The sequence below is a fragment of the Ctenocephalides felis genome, unplaced genomic scaffold (genome assembly GCF_003426905.1).
Source record: "Ctenocephalides felis isolate EL2017-DRISC unplaced genomic scaffold, ASM342690v1 CF-g0.4_SCAFFOLD_03570, whole genome shotgun sequence".
Classification (NCBI taxonomy): domain Eukaryota; kingdom Metazoa; phylum Arthropoda; class Insecta; order Siphonaptera; family Pulicidae; genus Ctenocephalides; species Ctenocephalides felis.
Genome location: NW_020539724.1, coordinates 13,983,059 through 13,998,503, shown reverse-complemented (window position 1 = coordinate 13,998,503; position 15,445 = coordinate 13,983,059). Strand labels below are relative to the sequence as shown.

Genomic DNA, 15,445 nt, shown 5'->3' with positions numbered 1-15,445 from the left:
GGCATACTGGTAAAAATTATTATGGACAATTGAAATTATTCTGGTTTAGACATACCAGATCATAGAATTATGTTATATAACTGACAATATCAAAATTTTATGTAATATCTCAATTTACTAATCAGTACTTGCAATGAGAAATTAATTAAATAATGTGTTCTTTAAAATATACATGTGTACACACCCTATGTCTTTACTAATATTGAGCATCTTTATAAAAGTTAATTTCTGTAATATAATTTGCTTGACTATTTTTGCTATGTTTACTTAAATATAATTGAACACACTGCACAATTTGTAGACTAATTATAAAATAATATTAAGCTGCAAACATTCACAAATTAAGGTTCGTCTCATCTATATAAATAATTTCAAATATTTAATTTATATTACTTATTTAATTATTTATTATATATTAGCAGACCCGGCAAACGTTGTTTTGATAAGTGAAGTATATTCTAAACAATTTCTAAAAAATATTAATATTTTGGGATGACATACATCTTTTTCCCTCTACTTTCAAATATTGTTGTTAAACAATGCTTAAGTTTACTGGTTTTTGACACATCGTCGGTGGACCTTATTAACCCCGAACCTTTATATATTACTATCTATTCTTCGATAAATTCTGGGAAATTATAATTGGGTAAATATTATTCGACAAAATGTCCCTTTGATCGGTACCAAATTTAGGTTCTGAATTGAAATAACATAAATAAAAAATAATATAACCTAGAAAATGTTTTATAAATACCAATGAGTATATAATGATACAAATGAAATCTTTCAGAGCTACATTTTCATATTAACATTTCAAAAAAGTTGATATTTTGAGTTTTTAGCCGCTTTACTAACGTTTTTGTATACAAATAAAACTACAAACAAAACTACTTACTACAATTTAAACATAATCAAATAATATTTACGTAAAACATCATATTAAACGTAATTGAACATCATCTGTCAAAAACGTTTGACATTTGACGTATTAGCAACCGTTCATTGTTTTATTTAAATTACACTTCTACAAAAAAAATCAAATTAAAAATGTAAATTTTCTATGCGGTTTTGAAATAATCTCACCTTTCCGACAACCTACTGATTAGCATGAATTTTTCAAGACTAAGGCTGGCCAAATCGGTTTAGCCGTTTTCGAGTTTTAGCGGATCAGTTTATAGAGAGCTCCATTTTCATATATAAGAAGACTAAGACTTTTAAGTATTTAATATATATTTATATTTGCGCCAAAGTTGAGACAAACCTTAGTCCCGAAACATTTGCCACATTAAAATTACTATTATAAATAATGCAAGAAACAACGCAGTGCATTTTGATAAGATACTTTTACTATTGTTCATATTTAAAATGCTTATGTGTATTCACAGTATTCACACTTTCCTTAGTTCTATTAAATTTTAAGTATTTTACTTCATACAGAAATAAATGAATTAATTTGGGTGTAAAAAACTAATGTAAAAAACGATTGTATCTCACGACAAGTCATAGCATGATAGAAAAATATGATTGGCATTTAAGTACAGTACAATAAAATAATTTAAATTTACTTACCCTATCTGTTACTTCGCAATTTAAACTTTTGTATTACATTTATGTAGTTTAATTACTTTATTTTGGCTTGAACATAGTTTGTCGTGCAATTTCATGTAGTTCAATTACTTAATTTTTGCTTGGAATCAATTTTGTCTCCTTATAAAATCCAAACAAACAGCACAATTCTTATGCTGACTTCAATTTCTTGCACAGATTATAGCTACCTAAAGAATCAAACGCTATTACTATTTCAATTAAGAGAAAGAAATACATTATCTCTACAACGGATAACAATTATCTCTCAGATATAAATTAAAATATTGAATATATAAATAATTATTAATACTTATTATTATCATCAGATAAATCCTTGAACGCTTAAGAAAAACTTAAAATTAAAACGTAAATTATGATTCTTCTTACCCTTGAAACTTCCTGCTTTGTATGATTGTATAGATCTCCGATAGAAATTCTTTAGCTTATTAAATTATTTGTGATTGTTTACTATTTAAAATAGAACAATAAAGATATAAAAGATGAAACATACAGATATTAAACAATCAATCGTCAACATTTGAATCGCATTCTTAATATTGGAATTAATTAAAATACAAGATAATTTAAATTTATCTAACAATTATCTTTTAGATACAAATTAAATCATTCAAATATTAAAGAAAATAAATATGTATGTCTTTCCAAATAATTCAGATAGTTTAGGTCTATTTGCACGCTTAATATAAACTTAAAATTAAAATGTGAGTAATGAAACTTCTTACCATGGAAACTTCTTGCATGTATTTGTATGAGTAAGCTTTGCATCTTCGATAGAAATTTTACATTTTGTGTAATTGTTAGTGATCACGATTTGTCAATCGTCACTGTTATGAATCACATTTCTTATATTGGAATTTAAATAAAATGCAAAAAAAATAAAATTGCTTGCCCTTTGTTTATTTCATAATTTGAACTTAGGTAATTTTTGCTTGGGCTTAGTTTCTTAGTTAAAGCAATTCTCATAAGATATATGTTAACTTCAATTTCTTGTACAGATTATAGCTACCTATAATCATATGGTTTTACTATTTCCATTTGGATAAACATGTGATATAAAGATAAGATATAAATTCCATTCAAGTATGAAAAAATAAACATGTATATATTTTTAAATAATTCAGTTAGCTTAGGTCTCTATGCCAATATGCCCTTCAACTCTTAATAAATACTTAAAATTATAATCTCTATAATGAAACTTCTCACCTTTCTTAGATGTAGTTGTATCAACGATATAAATTCTCAAATTTATGAAATTATTTCAAATTACTTATTTCGCAATTTGAACCTTCGTATGCAGTTCAACTACTTAATTTTGGCTTGGGTTTAGATTGTCCATTCATAAATTCCAAACAAATAAAATAAGTACATTTTCTATATAACGGATAACAATTAATCATCTTGAAGATATAAACTTAAACATTTAAATAATAACGAAAATAAATATGTGTTAAAATTATTTTGTCAACTTACGCCGCCATGATATGATTTTCACTAGAACTTGAAAAAATACTCTTAACATTAAAATGTAAATAATGAAACTTTTTACCTTTGAAACATTAATTTCTGAGCTTATTAAATTCGTTATGATTGTTTACTATTTAAAATAGAACACGACAGATATTAAACATTCACTCGTCACCATTTTAAATCGAACAGAACGTTGTTCATTATTAAACTTAAGTGAAGTAGGTTCAACATAGCAAAATTTGTTGTTAATCATTTCTTATTAATTTGAGTTGATTAATTACAAAATATTGATTATTGCTATTCTGTATCAATTTAAGTTTTTGTATCTTTAACATTTGCAAAAGCTCTAATTATAAGTTACATAATTCATAATGATATCCATTTATGTTTAACTTATCTATGATAATATCATAGGGCCTGTTGCATTATGGCAACACTTGTTGATGGAAATAATAATCTGATTAATTATTTAATAAATATTTGTTTTATCGAGATTGTTTGAATATATTAACATTTGTTAAACATTTTAATATAATAATTAATATGTAGAAAGAAAGTTTTAATAATTTTTTCAAGTTGAATTTTTTTTTATCGAATGTTGGTACCACTAGCTGATCGTCAATGATTGTTTGGAAGTGGGTGTTGTGAAACAAATTAATCAATAACAAATAAAATAAAAAATATTCAAGCTCTTTATCAAGTAATTATAATAACAATTATAAATATATTTTATTATCAACTATTTATTTATAAACTTTATATTAGATTTGATAAATTGCATCATGTTTTCAGAATTGAAATTCTTACTGTCAAAAAGGCGTTTCCTTGTCCTCTCAATTTGATGTAATCGCTTTAATTGAATAAATGAAAATAACGTAGAATAAAATTTGAATTCTATATTATATTTCCGGATTTAGAAAAGGATGTAACCGATATTTCAATTTATAATATAGGTTAAAACTTATTGAATTTTGTTTTGTAACCTAAAATTTTATGAGCAATTTATTGTATTGATATTAATTTTGTAAAATACTTAGTAATATTTTGAAACGAGTTACCCTAATAATTGATTTTTACGCAAAATATCACTATTTCTACATATATGAATGTAGTTAGATTATAGTTGTATGTATATAGTTAAACGTTTTTCTGAATGATAATTTAGTTTATTGTTCATGGAAGTTTTATTCAAATTGCTTTTATATCCATATTAAGCAAGTTTTACTAGTATCAATTTCACCTTTCAGACCTCTTCCACAACAACCAAAACTACTATGACGACTCCAGCAAAATTGTATGGAAAAGATCTGAGTGAATACGATGAAATTGATGTAGACACACTTTTATCACAACTATCACCTGAAGAGATAAATATATTAGCGAAAGAAGTAGATCCAGATGTAAGCATTAAGTATTGACTGAATTTCTAATCATTATCATAATAATATGAATTTATAATAATACTAGTTAAATGTTTGATGTTTGAATTTAATTTAAATAGGACTCATTCTTGCCACCAAGTCAAAGATGCAGTTATGAGTGTGAGAAAGAAGCAACTGGACCACTAAATCGCCAAAAATTAATTGACCACATCAATAAACAAGCTCTAGAAACTCCAGATATTCCCGAACTGAAACCCTATGTGGCTGGTACCATAAGAGGGAAAAAGGCAAGCACATGAATTGATCATAATCTAAATAATCCAAATAAATCATTTATAAAACTGATTGTTGAATGCTTTTTGTAGTGGATACCACCTCCTGAAAGTGCTAAAGTAAAGGAAATTGAAGAAGAAATTGCTATTGACTTAGGTGATGAATATGAGACCGCCTTATCTGATGCCACTCAAGAAGAAATTATTGATTTAGCTGGTATGATCTATTTTTTCTATAGAAGAGACAATTTGAACTTTTTCAATATTATATATATATTTTAGCTATCTTGGGCTTCCACTCTATGATGAATCAAGATCAATACCATGCTTCTTTACTGAATAAAGGCCAACCTCTTGGAATGGGTTGGGATGGTATAACAAAAGCATCAAAACCTAAAATTTATCCACAAGATCCTCCTAACACTACAGACCCCGATGATAGCATCAAACAGGTTAAAGAGGATGATCACAAGTTAATTGATATGAATTGGAATAATATTAAGGTAGACTTTATCACTTTGGAAATCTAATTTAATATAAGCATTAAATTAACAGGTTTATATTCTTTTAGAATATCTCTGATGAGAAATTTGAGCAGCTGATTGATTCTTTACCTTCTAATACACATCTGGAAGTATTATCACTTTCCAATGTTGGTCTAACAGATCGTTTGGCCTTGCAATTAGCCAAAGCATTAGAACAAAACAACACATTGCGAGTAGTCAATGTTGAAACCAACTTTATATCTCCACCTGTGATTGTTACATTGGTTAAATCACTGCTGAAAACTAAGAGTGTGGAGGAATTCAGAGCATCTAACCAAGTAAGAAATCTCTGATATCATATTTTTAGATGATATTATTTCATATTAATGTTATTAGTATTGTTTTATATTGATAAATGTTTTTTCAAGTCTTAATTCATAATATCCATTCCTTCCTGTCTTGGTCATATTTGTTTCTCCATCTTGACTTGAAATATATTTTGTCTTTATATTTTTAGAGGGCATCTGTTCTTGGCAATAAGATAGAGATGGAAATTACAGATTTAGTTGAGAAAAATCCAACACTACTTCGTCTTGGTCTCCACTTGGAATACAATGATGCTAGGCATCGCATTTCAGCACATTTGCAAAGGAACATTGACAGGAGTGAGTACCAATTTTCTATTATTATTTATTTATAATAGCCTTTAGATTTTAAACAGCAGATCTATATACTCCTAAATTTTTGGGGTATACATTGATGATGAAATAATTCCTATTCAGTAATTTAGATGTTCTTTGATCGTCTTATTTGCTTTTTTAATGATGGTGTAATAAATTTTAATTCTAAGTCTTTTATAATAGCAAAGTGCTTAATTCAAAATTTATAAGCACAATCACAATAATTATTAATATCTATAATAATTATTTTTTATTCACTAGACAATAATTATTATAATAACTATAGTTATTAATATGGTAAATTGAAATTTGTAAATGAGTCAAAATCATTTTTTTCAGCTGTTTAATTGCAAATATTTTCTTGAAAGATTATTTTGGACTCTCTTAGAATAAAATATTTATTTCTATTATGGAATATTTGATATTGAATCCCACATTTTGATTTATTTCCAAAATGACATACTGCATCAATTGAACAACAGTACTTTACAGAATAATATTTGTTGAAATATTATTTGTCTTAAGAGTCACTTAACATTTTTTGTTTAAGTGAATATTTAATTGAAACACTATAGCTTCACTTCCTAAAATGCACATTCTTCACTCAGATATATCTTAGATTGACACAGATGATGTTTCCAACATTTAAATACACAATACTACACATACCCAAGCTGTTACTGTAATTTTTGAACTAAAATGTTTTTATTTATTTGTCCTCTGTCTTGATTGTGCAGAACGAATGAATAAAGTCATTGAAAACATAAGCACTTCTTTCAAACTAAAATTGCCTCGAAAAAGCCTGGAAGCAAACAATTCAGCACACAACAAAAATGGTGATGTACATCTAACATCTACGGAAAATGTTGATTGTGCACTTGAGCTTATTCAAAATGAAATTGTTGATGATCCCAGAAATAATGAAAACAGCGAAAAACAAAATGATTATAGCCAAAATGTGATTGAGGCTGAGAAAAATAGTGAAACTGATTTAGAGAACATTAACAGTGAACAAGAACAAGATATCAACCCTGAGGATCAATGATATAATTATATAGAATTATAATTGATGTTAGTACAATATCAATCATGTTGTTTAAGACATCAATATCATGATAACATCATTGTCTTCTGAGCACAGAGATAAATATATCGACTGAATTTTTTTTTCAAATAATCATCACACTGTCTATATCCTTATTGGAATTTATTTCAATATTATTACAATATTCAAAGCCATTGAATATTTCTACCCTCTATTTATTTATTTCAACTTGATTACACCCAATTGTTAATTAATATCATCTTATTACTTTGTGGTTTTTGCAAAAACATTTGGAGCTCGGTCACTTTCTCAATGCCTCAGAAGCTTAAAGTATTAATTACTTCATGACATTTTTCCTCAACCATTTGATATAATAAATATTATTTTTGTTGCTGATGGATTAATGTGCTAACACAGGAATTGAGAACTAGAAAATGAGATGAATTTACTGTTTTTCGATGTTTGTTGCTTTATAATTAATAATTTCTTCAAACATGGATCTCGACTCTAGAAAATGCACACAGCTGTGATGTGCCAGTGAAGATTTTAGATTTTATGTGTAGTGTTTTTGTGGTTTTTTGTTAATATTATTTTAAACTGAAATACAAAGCTCTACACTTTTAAAGCCAATTAAAATATTCAAAGATTTTAAACTAAGTCTAAGTCAGAAGCATAATTTCTAGCCATTGGAACTCATTGCAATTCTGGTTGTATCTAATAATAAGGAAACATAAGTCTTTCTAAATAGGTTTTAAATATTTAATTATTTATCTCAAGTACATGTGAAATCCCATAAACCTTTCTTAGTTTGTTTTAAGTATTAGGTTCATATTACACGAAGAAGAACTTTTCTAATCATTTTATTCATTAGCTGATGTACTTTACTTGTATTTAACAATTGTTAATAATAATTGGTATTGCTAGGATTTATAAACTCGTACCCTAATACAAAATTCGATTAGTAAATCAATCAATAAGTAAAAGATAAATGAATTATGATGTTTTTTATAATGTGAAACTATTTTGGATTGTATTCTCTCTTGTGCCCGCAGTACGCAAAGACATTACTGAGCGGCTACAGTTCCGATTCTTTAACAGCCTGCACAGGAAAGGGACTATGATACAGTAGAACAAATTTATAATCAAAACAAATTTAAACTATTTTACCAAGGTATATGAATAAAAGTCACACATCCAAACATACAGTTTCTAAACAACTTTTAACATACTCACACGAAGATACACTAAACCAGATGTTTCCAACGATTGAAAGGAAAAGATTCTTATTCTATGATAAAAGCATTATGTGGTCATTGAAAATTTTCAGAATAACTGGTTCAGAAAATGATTCTTAATATATGATAAAAGCATTATTATGTGGTCATTAAAAATCACCTGGAAATTCATATTAATACTTGAATTTATATTATTTTTGTGAGTAAATGATTGATGCGCGTTGGAAACTTCTGATGCACTTGAAAGATGATCGAAAGTTACAATTCAATAAATTTTAATCTAAATTTAAATTTGATTGATATAAATCAATTGTCAAGTTATTTTTGTTTAAGTAACTTCTCGATCTGTTTAGTGCAAATGACACAACTGTAAATACTCCACTTTTTGACACACTTTTTTGAATTTTTTCGATTTTGAATTAATCGGTAAACGTCCCAGTGGTATGCAAATATATAACTGTTCTAAAATTAACCCTTAAAACTTCATGTTGTATTAATATGTTTGCACGAGTAAAATTATCCTAACTTAGATTAAAAACGAATTTGATTTGGTATGAAAATTTAATATTTTTAGTTAGTATGCATGTCTGTGATATATTTGCTAAAAAGATTTTTAAATTGAAGTACTCTCTGATTGAAAAAAATTAAAATGACTTATTACGAATATTTAGTTAATGATTTAATTCCAAAGGTAATCTTAAAGTATTCTTCTTGTCTTTATTCCAAAAAAAATAGACCTCAACACAAAATTGTTCAAAATTGACGCTACTGCTATCTAAATAATCATCTATATTCCAAAATTGAGAAGTTTCATCTATTTTTAGACAAATGTAGATATTTATTTTATATATAATCGCTCTATTTTATTCCACATCACCATATAACATTCCAAACCATTCAATCATTCACATTTTATACTCTATTTCATAAATCAATCACTAAATTTTACAGGTACTAAAATCACACCAAACAGTGTTATTTAATTACTTATAAATCTATTAATTTCTTCTAGTAATGAAAGCCGGAAAAGTGTTGCACACAAATGGAAAATTAGAACGTTGAAGTTCTGTATTATTAAAAATATGGGTAATTGATAATATTTTCAAGCAAAAATATTGTTTAATAAAATTAATTGTACATGAGCAAAACTTGCGCTTGCAACATACAAAAATGGAAACAGTAAATTTCAGTCATAATACTGTTCAGCAAAGATTGTCAGTAGATAGAATCAGCTTGATGGTGATTAATTTTTACTAATTATAATTATTCGTAAAATATGAATTAAAATTAAAGTACTTTTAAACAAACTACTGTTTTAAACGTGAAATTTGATTTATTAATTTTTTATTGCTCATAGGGAAATTCATACATGACTAAACTGCATTTTCATGGTGCATTTTCATTGCTCATTGCGCACTTTCATCGATTTTCTATGACGTTGCACTTATAATTTCTTTAGAAATGATTTTATACACTGATTCTTCGTATAAATATTTTTTTAATTAAAATAATTTTATGAGAGATATTAGTAAAAGAAACTCCGTACTAGTTTCTTCTCTACAAATATAATGTTGCTTTTATATTTAATTTCATATATATCGTAAAACGTTCAAATTAGGATTTACTCGATATTTTAATATTTTTATAATGCAACAATTGTGTAAGAATAGAAAGTATATTTAAAATTAGTGAAATCTGTATAATATGCTTTTTAAAATATCTTTCTGATTAATATACAGTATTAATATTGTTATATTTCAGTTAACTTCGTTTTTATTTCAGCATGGATTGAAATTGGCATAAATTTGATGATAATTTACTAATCATATTGCATTTATTTCTAGGATTTTGAGCCCTGTCTGTGTCAATGTAATCAAAATTCTAACACGTTTTAGCCAACGCTTTCAAATAACTGTACTTTTTATATTAAACGCATTTTAAAGGATTCATAAATGTAAATAAACCATTTTTCAAAGACTACATATATCATTCATTTTTAACATTTTAATAATATTTATTTATTCTCAGCCTTATTATACAGAAGTGAGATAAAAAATATAAACTTTTATTTAAAGAAAAGTTTATAGAATGATGACTTATTCATTCAATGCTGCACATGATATTCAAAACTTAAAATTGCAAATAATGTGTATTCTATATTTTATAAGTATATACTGGTATTTAGTAGTCTTTGAAAAATGTTCTAAATATTCTAGCCATAAGTATGAAAAACATAATTTCTTTTAAAATGAAGATTATAAAATTATTATTTCGTCCTAAAATGTATGGCTTTATTACCAGTTTTTAGGACGACGTTGTGGACGCTTGATATTCAAATAAACGTTTTTCTCTATTTAGACACGTTTATTCGATTATCGTTTAAAATTTAAATTAAAAATGAGTTTATGAAAAACCGATGGACAGAAATTTAAATTGGTTAATAAAGTTGGAAGAAATTTTGCAATTTCGTTTTTTTTTTAAGAAAATTCTTCAACTTTTCTGAAATAGTTCTAGATCTTCAAAATCCCTCTCGTTTGTCCATCGATATTTCTTCTACTAACCGAATGTTTTGTGTTATTTGATTGTTGTATACTAAAACGTAGCTGATTATTAATAATTTTCTTTTCAAAGTGTATTTTCCTGTACTGAATGTTTTTTCTTGTATTTTTCGATGTTGCAGTAAGAGTGTCTCGCCAAAACCAGCGCACGTAGTTCTAAAATATCTAAACCTATATGTAAAACAAAGAATTGTGAAATTGCCGCTAGATTTCATCCAACCAAACAGTACGTATACAATACTGGATATTTTTTACACATCATTTTATTATTTTTACTATTAAATTTTTCATATAATGTTCACTTTTGCTTTGAAATTCACAAATACATATCATAGATAGAGGTGAGAAGAAACAGTTAAATTTTACATCTATGATTTGTATCAGCAATAATTAAAAAAAAATAGATTGTTATTATCTTTTTTGCTATGATCGGCTCATAATAAAGACAAATATCATACGAAATTTTGTGAAGTCTATTAAAAATAACTTTGTTCTGCAAAGGCATTAATTTAATTAATGCAGTTATATGCTAATATTAATAATAAAGTATTTACTTTATTAATAATATTAGTATATAACTAACAAATTAACTTGCATCTTTACTGCTTACTAATTATAAATTGGCAATATTTAATTTTTTATTAACTCATACAATTCATACTAATCCCATTAACTTACATTTTAGATAAAGTACGTTGTTTGTTTTCAAGTTTTGTTCTAAATTATTTTGTATTTAATAGTTTTGCTCATGTCAAACTCGCTAACTAAGTGTTAAGTTATTAATTTCTAAAATCTAAATTTGCATCAATCGAAGGAAATTTTTAGCATAACACGTTCTTAGAAATTTTATACTGTTCTTTCGATATTTATCTATCATATACTATCGTCTATTATATTTATTGGTATATTACAATTCCAGAAAACTAATTACACAGCCCTGATCGATTTAAAACGAAATTTTGAGATATTAATCTATGGATTAGAGCGCACATAATTGAGTTTTAATTGCTGCTTTGGCTATCGAAAATTGATTACCTTCATTTTGCATACGAAACTGATTTTCATTAAATCATTTATGCATAAAATTTGCTATGGTATAAATAGTATCATCATAAATAATATCGTTACATTGTAAATTTATATTTCTTTAATGTCTGGGTGTATTTTTCTAGATGTGTGTGTGAATAATTCATTGATTAGTTAGAAGTGTTCTAATTGCTTCTTAAATTAAAGTCACAAGGTTAAAGCACATCAGTCATTTTGTTATATGTATGCTTTGGTATCATTTTATCAACATTTATATTTGATTTTATATAACGAAATCGTTATGTAATGTTTTAACTATATCATTTATACATACTTCATGCATTTTTTTTTTGTATTTTCCACACAATACTTTCCACATAAACCAGGTTCATTATTTCTACCCTAGAAAATGGAATGGAATACATACATTTATTATATTGTGGCGATACAAGGCGACAGTATTTTATTATGTTTAGAAATAGTCGATTATATATCTAAATAGTTTGAATAACTATTTTTTGGTAAATAAATAATCCAAAGTGGTGGTCCCAGCGAGATTAATAATAACAGTAAGAAAAAATATTTATACAAATTGATAATATTCTAAATATGATCGAATAAATATTTTTATTTTATCATAATACTGTAAGCCAAGTGCCACAATATAATAAACAGCATTTGTAAATTATTTTTTATAAAACCTGGATAACACAAGCTACGATCAAGCTTGCTTTTGTACTATTTTCGAAGCCGTTGTATTTAGGTTTTCGGAAAAAACATAAGCATGCTATTAAGTAGCATATACACTTTACATGTAAAATTTATATTTATATCTTTATTATTTAATTTTTTTTTAATTTCAGATCGCATGCGCAGGATGGGACTATTCTCTCGCAACTATTTAATTTGCTAAATAAAAAGTATAATAAATTGTTTAAACATCTTATTATACTGTGCTACAATGGAACTGCCATCACATAACATTTTATACTTATACAAATATTTTGCACAATTGTTTGTTAATGTACGTTGTACATTTTTCATACTTTGGAAACATTTAGGGTTAATTTAACACACAATTGATATAATTTATTCAAAAGGACAAAGTTTTTACAGATTAATTTCAATGTTTTTACGAGCATATTATTCTTGTTAACATTTCAAATTTTCGCTTTGCTTGAAATATTTGTATCTATTTGTGATCTTGGGCTCGAAGTTGAAATTTTATAATAGGATATAGAATGCTCTAGTAGCTTTATATATTAGATGTATTAAAACAATATTGCTTGTTTCGTAAACAAAATATTTTGACCGGGTGCCTTTTGTATAAAACAACGCACATGTTCATAGATTTCTTTTATTGAAGGATAATATTTTATTTAATGTTTTCTAGCTTTTGTCTATTTTATATAACGAGATGTTATTTTCAAGCTAAAATGCATAAATTTAACAAAGTATGACCCAAACTGCTTTTGGCGTTAGAGACACAACCTTAGGTTAATTGAATTAGTTTTTAAGTTCATTAATATATGCAAATATATATATGTAAATTATAATTTCATAAATTTTATCTGTATTATAAAATATATTTTAAATTACATATATATATATATATATATATATATATATAAATATATATAATATGAATACATGTATGAAATGCAATTATGATGTATTCACATACATCTGGTATGTATAATATTTTATTAATATATTAAGAAAAATTAATTTTAGCCAAATGATATAAATATATCATAATTATTTACTTTTTCTAATATTCACAAATTCAAAATATAATACGCACTATTAATAGCGCTTGTAACTCTCATGCATATACGAGTTCATAAAATTGCAAAATTTATATAAATGTGGATTGTATTATTTTGAAAAAGATTAATTAAAAGATGGATCACTATATTTTATTTAGTTGTTTAGGTTGTACTGAAGTTTTTATCCTGAATTAAATTAATTATACAGAATCAGTGTTTCATTACTTAAAAATTCATTATTTGGACATACGCAGGACCGTTTCTTCTGAGAAAAATGAAATGAAGCTTTGTTCTTGGTCTTAAAAAACATCAGTGTTCAATTATAAAAAATCATCAAAGTTTGTTTTATTGGAATTTTTTGAAATTAACTTCCCGTAGAGCAAGTTATAGTAATCGTAAAAAAGTCGAAAATGAAAATTTTTATATATCTTTACGTTTCAGAGGTTTCTAAATATTTTGGCATGCCTTGGATTTGTGTGTGTGTGAGTATGTGTGTGTGTGCTGATACAGAATTTCGTCGACGATTTCGGGAACATGGTTCAACCGATTCCAATTATTTAATAAACATTCGATTCCTATTAATAAGGATACGTGCTGATTAGTTTTTGGCATAGGCAGGTCTAGCCGTTCCCAATATACGGGGCAAAAACTGCCAAAAACGGTACCTCAGTTTTTAAGAAAACGGAGCGTCCGATTTTAATAATTCAAAAAACATTTTACTTGTATTGACAAGATGAAGAACTGATTAAATTTTTGGGAAGGCAGGTCCAGCGGTTATGGTCTCTCAATAAAAATAAGTTAAAAAAATGTTATTTGGCGGTCAAAAATGTTCATTGGACATATGTATATCGAATTATTAGATATTTTATAGAGATTTTAATAATGTGTACACATTTCGGGTTCCGTGGCAAGATTTTTAATTACGGTAATTCGTAAAAATAATTCAATACGGAAGTTCCAGCAATTTGCCTTAAGGCACGATGCCATGCACTCCACTAGTTTCAAACTTTTATCGTAACAATTTTTCGATTTCAAACTTCAATGATTTGGTCTCATTCGTTTCAAAATCATTTAAAACGTCGGGAGAACATAAAATTAGCCAATCGGATTTTTTAGCAAAAAACATATTTTCCTTCGGGAAGTTAATAATGGCAAAAGCTAATAATGAAACTAGCTGTAAGTGGAATTCTGTCTTAAGGCAATTAGGGCATCGTGCCTTAAGGCAAATTGCTGGAACTTCCCGTACCGCAATTCAAAATTCGAGTAAATAAAAATAATCAATAATAATAATCAATAAAAGTTGATCACTGATTTGAAACTTTTAATAGAATTTCGAACCATATTAAATCATTCTATCTTAAATCATTTATTTTGAAATAATTTGGAAATTCTGAACTTTTTTTCAAAGCAATCGTACTGTTTTAACTGCATAAAGACGAAATATAAAAGCGCGTAAGCGCCGCGTCGCCGTCTAACGCGTACACATCGGTACGGAACCCATAGAAATGTAAAAAATATATATACTTATTGTTAAAATCTCTATTAAATATCTGATAATTTGATGTGCATATGTCTAATGATCATTTTTGACCGTCAAATGGCATTTTTTCTTACTTTTTTCACTAGATCTCCGAAAGCGCTAGACCTGCCTTCATGAAAATTTGACCAATTCTTTATCTTGTCAATAGAAGTGAAATGTTTTTTGAATTAATAAAATCGGACGCTCTTAAAAACTGAGGTACCGGTTTTGGCACTTTTTGACCCGTATCTTCGGAACGGCTGGACCTGCCTCCGCCAAAAACTAATCAGCACGTCTCTTTATTAATACGAATCGAATGTTTTTTGAATTATTCAAATCTGTTGATCGGTGTTCCTGAAATAGTCGAAAATTTGTATCCGCACACACACACATACATCC

General features: G+C 26.6%; 1 protein-coding gene across 13 annotated transcripts in view; it reads left to right on the top strand.

The window, feature by feature from the left end:
* Positions 1–15,445, top strand: part of LOC113383269 (tropomodulin) — a 146,228-nt gene that overhangs the window by 42,398 nt on the left and 88,385 nt on the right. For 5 of the 13 annotated variants that reach the window (XR_003367725.1, XM_026621531.1, XM_026621526.1 and 2 more), the window contains exons 1-2: positions 5,415–5,552; positions 5,732–5,879. Coding sequence is in view for 10 of the 13 variants with exons in the window: in XM_026621531.1 (XP_026477316.1) it covers positions 5,829–5,879 (51 nt within the window). In the remaining 3 variants the exon portion in view is untranslated. Of the gene's footprint in view, positions 1–4,322; positions 4,476–4,576; positions 4,745–4,822; positions 4,947–5,011; positions 5,233–5,300; positions 5,553–5,731; positions 5,880–6,631; positions 6,966–7,991; positions 8,111–9,186; positions 9,261–10,854; positions 10,959–12,621; positions 12,858–15,445 lie in introns of those variants that run through there. The other 8 variants (XM_026621519.1, XM_026621521.1, XM_026621522.1 and 5 more) reach the window with 6 other exon arrangements.